Genomic DNA, 10,501 nt, shown 5'->3' with positions numbered 1-10,501 from the left:
AACTTTGAGCTCACGCACAATTACACTATATAGGGTTAACTACCCCATTTTCGGCCTATTAAGCACAACCCGCATTTAAGGGCGGTACAGCGGCAAACGCGCAATGTTCTAAAATTGCGCTAAACGCTGTACCGCTGCCGCTTTGCCGCATTCCTACCCACAATGCATGCACGCAAAATCTATTTATTTGTCTTCTTGTGCTGCATGCTGTACGTAAACAAACCACGAAAATGGGATAATTTTGATTGTAATTTTGAGTTTGGGCGACTGACTTAATGGGCGGACTAATTTCGGATTAAGAAAAACACGTAAAGCACCGTAATACAGCACATAATCAGACCGCTTGTATTAATAGCTTTTTACATACTTTTAATCATGGAGCTTTGTGATATCTTTGAAAAGTACACGTTTATCGGAAATTGTATACACTATCATGATTTTCGTATGGTTTTGTTGATAAGCAGAGTCAGTTCATGCACTTCCAATCAGTTAGAGATCTTCAAACTAGCAAATCGTTATGAAGTCATACGGTTATTTGAATAATCTCTGATTTCGCTGACATAGGGAAGAAATATGTGAGGGATTATCTGATTGAATAGTTGATCAGTAGAAGGTCTTCTGAATAATTGATCAATCTTGTAAAAATATCCAAGGGGCTTTGAAATTCTTCAAAGTTCAGTAATCGTCTGTGAATTTGCATTAACTTCAAAAAAATTAGGAACACTTTGAAGAAGTACCATTAATCGTGGGGAAATATCGAGAGCTCTTCGTAGAAGAATTATGAATATTAGGAAAACTTCGAGAGCTTAAGGAAAGCTTCATGAATTTTAGGGAAGTCCAGAGAACTCTAATTTATTGAGAAGTTTAAAGAACTTTGGGGAATAACGATATCTTAAGAGAAATTCCGAATATCGGGAAAGTTCAAAGATCTTCAAGAGATTATTCAGACAACTTCGTACATTTCAGGAAAATGTTAAAAACTTCATGTAAGATCTAGAGTAGTTTAAGGAGAACTTCAGAGTAGTTCTGACGAGAACTTCAGAGTAGTTCTGAGGAGATCTTCAGAGTAGTTCTGAAAAGAATTTCTAAGAACTCCATTGGCCTCAGGAAAATTTCGGGAAATTTATGAAACTCCCCGGGAGCACCCGGAACATGTCTGGCCAGCGTGGTCCTCAGTACTTAATATGGTCACCAATGTTCTTATTTTTGAATTCTCATGTAGTTTGATGTGTCAAATGAGGATGTAGGTCCAAGTTTAACTTCTCCGGGGGTATCCAGAACGCGTCCGGATCTGGCCAACGTGGTCTTCAGAACTAAATATGGACAAAAATGGTCATATTTTTTAATTCTCATTGTTGGGGAACCAAATTACCTCTGCCTTCGATGTGGGTTGTTGGAAAGCTCCCCAACACTCGCCGGTGGATGGAGATGCAAAGAATGTAGCAGCTATCCTATAGTTGCATACAGGGCCTTTTTCTTCACTTAAATTACACACGCGACGAATTATGGAAACCACAGTTACATCACTACATTTATTTAAACAATAACAACGATTTTTATTCCTTAAAACTAAACATTGGCTTAAATTCTAACACACAAAAACAGATTAAAATTGCCCGCGCGGACTCCACACACGGTCGGTGGTCGATAGGTTTCTACCGTATATAATAAAAAAAGGTCATCGTCTGACCGCGATCGCTACCTATGCGATGTCTTCTCTCGGGCCCAAATGAGAGTTTGCTCCCGCTCTCTTATCAACCGTTATCTTCCGCATTATTATTCCCACTGCAGTATCATACGGGTGACGTCATTACCACCGAAGCAAGACCCTGCTTTAGTTTCTCCTCTCGGTGGTTCTGTTGGTCAACTGCTGTTGTTGCTGAGCGCGTGGGACAATGGTGATAAATATACATATATCTGCAGCCTATTGTTGCGATTGCGGGCTCACAGCTGATGCCATGGTTGTAGTTCGATGGGGTGAGAATGATTCTACTCGTAAACATCCTCACCCACCCTGAAATTCTCCTAATTTCTGAAAAGAAACAAAATCCTCTTCGGAAGGAAAGGAAGGGAAAGGATGCTGATCTAAACTGACGACTGCTGATTCGTGGTTGTATCAGAAACCGGCAAGAAACACAACTTTTCCACCGGACGTTTCAACATTCCAGTCGCCGTTTTGAGTGTGACTACACGTAATACTCCATCGTCACCTGGATGAAGCTGTTGAATCCGCCCCATCTTCCATTTCATTGGAGGTAGATTTTCATCGCGTACTACTACCAGTCTTCCTACCTCGACCTTAACCGGTGGCTTCCAGCGCTTGATTCTTCCTTGTAACTGGCTCAAATACTCCCTTCGCCATCGTTTCCAGAAGTCTTGCAGCAGCCGCTGCATCAACTGCCAGTGTTTCAGACGATTCATAGGTACATCCTCCACGTTCGGTTCAGGCAGGGCTTGTAATGAGGAACCAATCAGAAAATGAGCTGGTGTAAGAGGTTCCAAGTCATTGGGATCATCGGACATTGCTGTGAGTGGTCTCGAGTTGAGGCATGCTTCAACTTGGACAAGCAGCGTATTGAGATCCTCTGCCGATGCCGTAGTTTCTCCAACAACCTTGAGAAGGTGATTTTTGGCAGATCGAACAGCCGCCTCCCACAGTCCTCCAAAATGTGGAGCACTGGGTGGATTGAAATGCCATTGGATTCCTTCCTCAGCACATTCCTTCACAATCTTCTCGCAATGGTCCGAACTCCTAATCAGCTTTAAGAACTCCTGCATCTTGCTTTTCGCTCCAACGAAGTTGGTCCCATTGTCGGAATAAATATCCTGACATTTTCCTCGTCTGCCGATGAAACGACGTAAAGCTTGCAGGAACCGATCAGTGCTCAGGTCAGTCACCAGCTCTAACTGAACTGCCTTCGTGCAGAGACACACGAAAATTGCTACGTAAACCTTGACTACCGGTCGTCGGGGTGCAAGTCTTACGTACAATGGTCCAAAATAATCCACACCGGTCTGCGAGAATGGCCTTGACACGGTGACTCGTGGTGCTGGCGGCTCCCCCATGAACTGTTGAACTGGTGAAGGTTTGGCACGAAAACACTTCATACATTGGTGGACGATGTTCCTAGCGACGTTTCTTCCACCTAGTGGCCAGAACCGTAAGCGAACAGCACCAAGTAGCAATTGAGCACCAGCGTGAAGAAGTTGCAGATGATAATGCTGGAGGATCATCCGGGTAAGTTTATGCCGCGCAGGAAGAACTATCGGATGCTTCGTATCATGTCGTTCAGCAGAGTGCCCAAGCCGTCCACCAACTCTGATGACTTGATCCTCGGCAATATACGGATTGAACCATCTAAGTGGAGACTTCCTGGGTATAGCTTCTCCCTTGGAAAGTGCCTTCCATTCATCGGCGAAAACTTCTTTCTGAACGCGACGAAGTAGAACGAACTCTGCCTCCTTAAGCTCGTTAGTTGACAAAAGGCCCGTTGAAACTCTGTTTTTCGGTTCTTTCTGCAGTAGCCGCATTAGCCGCAGCCGGTATGCAGTTCGGCGAATGAGGTTCGTATAGGATTCATACTTCCCCAAAAACCATTCGTTAAACTCCGCATACCCCGTAACTGCACAAGCAATCGTTGTTCGTCGTCTTTCCTGCTCTACTTCCTCCATAGAAAGTTCACTCGGTGGATGAGGCCATTCCTCCGGATTCCCTTTCAACAAACCTGGTCCCTCCCACCAGAAGATATTTTCGACGATGTCCTTCGGTGAAATTCCTCTGGAGATCAAATCCGCCGGATTCTCCTTGCCAGGAACGTGTTGCCATTGTGATGGTTCGGTGATAGTCTGGATTTTTGCTACTCTATTACCGACGTAAGTACTCCAGACGTTTGGAGATGCTTGAATCCATCGCAGAACACAGGTTGAATCGACCCAGAAGAACGTCTGAGCGGGAATCCTGATTGCGTCACGAACCTTTTCATACAACTGCGCCGACAGAAGCGCACCACACAGCTCCAACCTTGGTATGGACTGCGTCTTCAATGGTGCCACTTTGGATTTTGAGGATAACAGCTGAACCTTAATCCTGCCTTCTGTATCTTGACTCCGTACGTAAACACAGGCACCAAATGCCTTGTTCGAAGCATCAGAAAAGCAATGAATCTCGATCAATTCTGCATCTGGAATGACCACACAACGATCGATTCGAACCTCGTTCAGTAGAGGAAGTTGGTCGTAGTATTTTCTCCACATCTCACCCACCGTTGAAGGCAATGGCTGGTCCCAATCCAATGTCTGATCTTGCTCGTTCCTTATCTTCCACAGAAGCTGCATTATGACCTTGGCTGTGGTGATAGCAGCGCCGAGAAGTCCTAAAGGATCAAAGAGTGTGGCAATCACTGAAAGGACTTGTCGTTTGGATGGATATTGTTCTGATGACCAAGGTGGAATATCGAACTGGAACTTCAGTTGGTCGGTGTTCGGTATCCAGGTCAAACCTAGCGTTTTGACTATTGGGTCTGGATCCAGGTTTATCCCATCTGAGCTTGGGATCGCCAGATTTTCCTCTGGGACTCCCTCCAAAACCTCCGGACGGTTGGATGCCCATTTCCGTAGCCGAAATCCTCCCCTTGACATCATTTCATCGAGCTGTTTCCGAAGCTCCCGTGCCTTTTCTATGGTATCTGCTCCCGTGATGACGTCATCCATATAGGTATCCTCGGTGGTTGCCCTTGCAGCCAACGGGTAATTGGTTTCCTCGTCCACTGCCAGCTGATTCAATGTACGGGTTGCGAGAAATGGCGCTGATTTTGTCCCATATGTGACGGTGATGAGCTCGAACACGCAGACGGGCTCCGACGGATCGAAACGCCATAGAATGCATTGGAGTGGCCTATCCACCTGTAGAACAAAGTTTTGCCGGAACATCTTCTCTACATCGGCTACCAGCATGATTATCTTGACGCGGCTCCGGAGCATGATAGATCGTAAGTCCTCCTGTACAATCGGTCCCACCAGCAGAGCGTCATTGAGCGAAACGCCGGACGACGTCTTGCATGACGCGTCGAATACCACACGGACCTTAGTTGTGGTGCTGGCCTCCTTAATTACCGGATGATGTGGCAGATAGCATCGTTTTTCGAGATCAGCCGTTTCCTCTATCTTCGTCATATGCCCTAATCGGATGTATTCCTCCATGAACTGATGGTACTGTTCTCGCAGACCAACACTCATGTAATTTGATGTGTCGCATGACGGTGTTGGTTCAAAAACGATCTGACCACTTCCTCGGGGGTACCAAGAACATGTCCGGATGCGGCCATCATTTTTCTGACTACTTACTTACTACCTTGATGATTATTTGGTTCACGTCTTGAAGTTTCTGGTTAATTCAAAATTACAAAAAATAAATCTGAAAACATTGAGCACTTCTCAGGTTGCCGCTCAACCGCACCGCGTTTTTCCAAAATGTTAAAAAAAACGCGTTTTAGTACAATGCCGCTTTTGCCGCAACACGCTCATTGTGGGTTGCAAACGGATTTCAGTGTATTGTAAAATATGCGCATGCCGCTATGCCGCTATCATTGTGTTCAGCCCTTTAGACTTTTTTTTTATTATAGTCACTTTGGGTCATTCGTAACTTTTTAGTATTTCTTAATCTAGCGCAGTTTAGCACCAAACGGAATGTTGTTATTACTGATGGCTTCCAAATTTATTCACCTTTATGTACGTACCGTAAGATTGGATAAAGAGGAACCAATCGTTGAGATATTGTCAAAAGTCTAACACTGCTTCTTGTTTTTGTGCAACCTTTATATCACGCGTTCGCATTGCCTTCGTTCGGTAGCTTATTAACTAAAGTATCGTACCAAACTCATAATTGACTTGACAACTCTGAAATCATGAAATTATTTTGTGTTTTCTGCACGATAAGCAATTGATCAATTTAGATGGTCAAGTTTTGAGCCCACCACAGCATGCTTTTGGCACTACTGTATTTGGACTATTATATGTAAAATACTGTGGTAGCCACAGCATAGTTCTGTCAAAACCTCAGCATTTTCATTAATCCATTGAACAGGCTGTTGTTCGGGTCTCCCTGCCGTATTTCGATGTGATTGTTTGCTCGATCTATCTCCCTCCTAAGTCCTAACAACGAGCTTGCCAAGTATGGGAGAACAGCCCATAATGCACTCCTGAGGTAAAATGCCTACATATACACGGCGAATGAGAACGACTCAGATTTGAGTTTAGTTAACTCATAAATCACATAAAGTGCAGGAACTCAGCGATGAGTAAATTTGCCTCATGTTTTTCCAGGTTTGTCCTTCAAATCAACGTCCCTCCTAGACCAAACTGGCACAATGATTTCAATCGGCTTCCTTCGAATCGCACCCTCTTCGGTCATTCGGTCACCGTTTAAATGAAGTTTTTGTACAGTATGATTTTAATGTGTCGAAGAAAATATTTAAAAATATAATAAGTGACCAGTAATAAAATAAATAAATAAATAAATAAATAAATACATAATTCGAGGGAAAACTAACATAACATAGATGTCGATTAGTGCGGATCAACTTGAAAACACCCTACTCTCCTCTGCCGATCGATCTTTACTGGAGTCACCACAAGTGTACCAAATTTTAACCAATTCGATTATGGTGTGGATTTGCGGGAGAACTTGAAAGTTGGTCGGGAAAAATGTATGGAAAACTGAACAAAAATTCATACCTAACTTGAGACTTATATTGATAAAACTATACAAAACAGCTGGTGAGTCGGTCTCTTCAAAACAAACTCTAATTAATAGTTCCTTCACATGGCACTCAGCCAAATAATTACTCAAATAACTTTAACTTCCATTTTGCGCAAAATTAATCATTCTCCGATAATATTTCGGTAATGTCAACTAAAATTAATTATCCCCCATTAAAGATATGCTGCTAAATTGAATCGAAAATTGTTCTGCCTCGTAAAATTGTCGGAAACTTTTTTCATTACAACCACACTGCAGCAACGAGCACGCATCCTGCCAAAAGCGACCATTAAATCCCGGCCGTGTCGACAACAATGTATATTTTGCATATTTTATGAACCATTGATATTGTTATTCCTGTGGCGCCAGAAGCCCAAACAACAGTTGAAAAAATCATCAAACCGCTTGATGGCAGTAGTACGCAAATGTTGCCACATTCTATATATTATTGGTGGTCGGTTGGCATGGCAGGCTGATCGGTTATGGTGGGCACTCTCGCCACTAGTATATCGAATTTCGCATTTTCGGTCTTTGATCACATCCACATACTTCTCACTCTCTGTGTGGTGTCTCTCTCGTCGGATTTGGGAGTGCTTCATAAAATCCATATCAAGCACACATATTTTACGACAATAAACGTCCTCAATTCCCAGCCGCGAGAGTCTGCAACAAAGGAATCCGGGTACAGTTACCTACTCGGACAACAACCGAGAGGGCAAGGACGTGCGCATAAGGATATACTCCCCGATAAACAAGGCCTCATTCCGGCAAATGTGCCATGGTTTTCCCGACGCTGGCCGGACATTTTAATGAGTATAAATTTTTGGATCCATTAAAATGGGGATAAAGTCACCGCAGGAAAATTGAATTGCTTTCTGTTCATAAATCTGTGATCGCTTATTCTCATGTTCATCTTTATGATAATCAGTGTGGAGCGAGCGATTGCGACAAAATAAAATGTATACCAACAATGCAGTGGCCCCACCATCATCGGAGCATATCGGGGAATTAATGGCAACCGTTGTTGGATGGCCTCTGGAACATCGTTTGGCAGGATTTATTGTCCCATAATTTGTGTCATGTGGTGGTATGGTGGTGATGGCAATGGTTCTTTATGTCATCGTTCCGGAGGCAATTTGATAGATTGTGTGGATTTGCCGAGGATAATAATTTGGGATTTTATTTTTGCACGAATACAAATCGGTCAAGTGTGCTTAGTAATGAATGTTGTTGGACGGAAATGGGCTGCGAATGATACGGTGACAACCGGATAGAAGTATAATGAATTCTGCCTTGGCCAGAGAGTGTAAATATCACCGCCGTCATGTGAGAATGAGAAAACAGGTCCTCTCACTATCACGAGACGAAACTACCTATCAGTCGTTTTCTTGTCATTTTCCAATGATCAAGCACTCATGAGAATAATTCTATTACGGTTTTTACATTTACATTTGTAACTGATATAGATTAATTCAAACATGTAACCGTATGTTATCGGTAGAGTGAATATATTATTACGATTTTCTCGGTACAAGTAACTTTAAAAGTAATAAATGAGCTAGTAATTACGATAATCACAACACTGTCACGTTTTGTCATGACGAAAAATTCGATGAGATTTTGAAAAAAATCTCTATCATCGTTTTCTCATCTGATGATAGTGACAGGAGTATCTCTGTAAATATCGCGTGAGATCTTTCATTGAAAATGACATTTGCCAACCCTGACCTTGGCCTTCACATTGATGACTGAATGAAGTGACTGTCACGCTTAAATAAATATCAATATAAGAGTAGCTTAGACTGACTGCATATAGCATAGAAATTTCACAGAGGTTTATCAAACTAAAATGATGATAATAGGGAATGCATCCTCAATGTGCATGTGCCTGTGATTTTAAGACTTTATTGGAATTGGCAGTGTCTTTACAGTCCTGAGGAAGATGTTTTTTTCTCTTAGTTGTTGTAACTTTTAACTTTATTTTAAGTGGCTGGAATTGGGTCATATTTCTTTGAGCCGGAGATGAACCATCGTCAGGCTGATTTTTTTTTTTAATAAAGACAACCAACCAACCAACCAACCAATTTCTTTGAAAATACTTTTTCTCGTCATAACCTTTCCGATTTCAGTCATACCTATCAGAGTTTTTTCACTAAAATTACTTTCAGATCACTTAAAGACTGCAGTTTTCAAATCTGTGCAGGTTGGTCTGGATTTTTAACTTATTCGAAAGTTATTAGCTAATCTTGCTACGATTGGCCGGAATAATGTGTACAGACAAGACCCAGCTATTGACGTTACAAATAGATAATACATTATTAAACCATGGCCCACTTAGTAATGGAACAAACTCTTCTGCTTATTACAGCGCTCCTAGTGAATATTTTCGGAAGCTTTTGATATCTATTTGTTGACAACAATCATAACAATAACAGTGTATTTTTTGTCGTAACTGGGCATCATCCTGCTCGAGATTTGGCTGGATTGCGCTACTTATTCAAATAAGGGGGGTTTCCGTGCCAAGTTCTCGATCGTAGTAGGCTGCTGGGTTGCTGATCGGTACTCGGTGGTTGCCTTGGTGACCGTCGACAGAGGGCTCGCTTGGGGACTCTCACTTCCAGAAAAAGGAGAGGTCTCGCTTGCTCGTCGTTGGGTCGGTTGGTTGCTTGGCTGATTTGCTGGTGCTGTCGGGTTGCCTTGGCTACCATCAAACGACAGAGGGCTCGCCTGGGAACTCTCGCTTCCAAAATAAGGAGAGGGCTCGCTTGCTCGTCATTCGGTCGGTTTGCTACAGTTGCTGGTTGATTTGCTGGTTCAGCCGGGTTGCCTTGGTACGTTCGGTCGGTTGGATATTATTCCTGCTTTCGAAGTAGATGCTACCTTTTCAGCGTCAGAATGGAGAATGACCCACATGGACAGTACACCCTCTTTAAATAACTGAAGGCTTTTACACTTCAACCAATCAGAGATTGCGAAGGAGAATTCAATCTCATTAGAGAATGTCAAATATTCTTATTACTATTATTATTATTATTATTATTATTATTATTATTATTATTATTATTATTATTATTATTATTATTATTATTATTATTAGTAATGGCGGTTACCAGTTGATTAATGGGGAAATGACTTCGTTAATAGTTTCGTATTTTCTATTCTGGATATAAAAAAACAATTATTATTTTATAATTTTATTTTATTTAGTTACTTTATTTGCTCATCGCACCTTCATACTACATTTTTCAGTTCATAAAACGCTCTTGTTTTGGAGACAGTCATCATACAAGAGGAGCGTAGTTGTCACTACAGCAGGGAATTACAACAATGGTAAAATGACAACGAAGTCCAGTTTGTTCCGAAAAACCTCAATCCGCCCAATAATGGGATAACTCGCCAAACAGTGGAAGAGACCGTTGCGTGACGTTTGCAGCAGCCACAGAATTTGAAGCGTTATTGGGATCATTATTGGCCGCGTTGCCTTTCGTCATAGCTGATTTGAGACCGGCTGGATAGTTTGACGGTCGGTATGTCTCATACGTTTAGCCAATTTTAGCGTATGTAACATAACAAAAATATAGTTTAAAGTTATGTACATTTACTGACCCTATTAACACTCGGATTAAGATCTTTCTTAAAGCTGAGTAACTCTTCGTGAGAGATTTTTTACCTGATTGTTGTAAATTTAAGCCCACAGGTTTTCCAGCGACGATTGAAAAACTAACCACGGTTTTTACTTGCTAA

At 42.1% G+C, this 10,501-nt stretch overlaps 1 protein-coding gene across 1 annotated transcript; it reads right to left on the bottom strand.

Annotated features, from left to right (window-relative positions):
- Window positions 1-2,085: 2,085 nt before the first annotated feature.
- On the bottom strand, window positions 2,086-5,235 carry LOC135708280 (uncharacterized). Its single transcript, XM_065230280.1, has one exon. It carries the CDS (start codon window positions 5,233-5,235, stop codon window positions 2,086-2,088), a length of 3,150 nt encoding a protein of 1,049 aa, XP_065086352.1.
- Between the last annotated feature and the right edge of the window lie 5,266 nt (window positions 5,236-10,501).

The sequence above is a fragment of the Ochlerotatus camptorhynchus genome, unplaced genomic scaffold (assembly GCF_037179485.1).
Source record: "Ochlerotatus camptorhynchus isolate MF236.1 unplaced genomic scaffold, CSIRO-AGI_Acam_v1.1 ptg000329l, whole genome shotgun sequence".
Lineage (NCBI taxonomy): Eukaryota > Metazoa > Arthropoda > Insecta > Diptera > Culicidae > Ochlerotatus > Ochlerotatus camptorhynchus.
Note: the sequence above shows the minus strand (reverse complement) of the source record. Positions and strands in the feature narration are given on the sequence as shown.

Excerpts from the sequence above, each read along its gene's own strand:
- LOC135708280 (XM_065230280.1), bottom strand. The coding sequence starts at position 5,235 with ATGAGTGTTGGTCTGCGAGAACAGTACCATCAGTTCATGGAGGAATAC.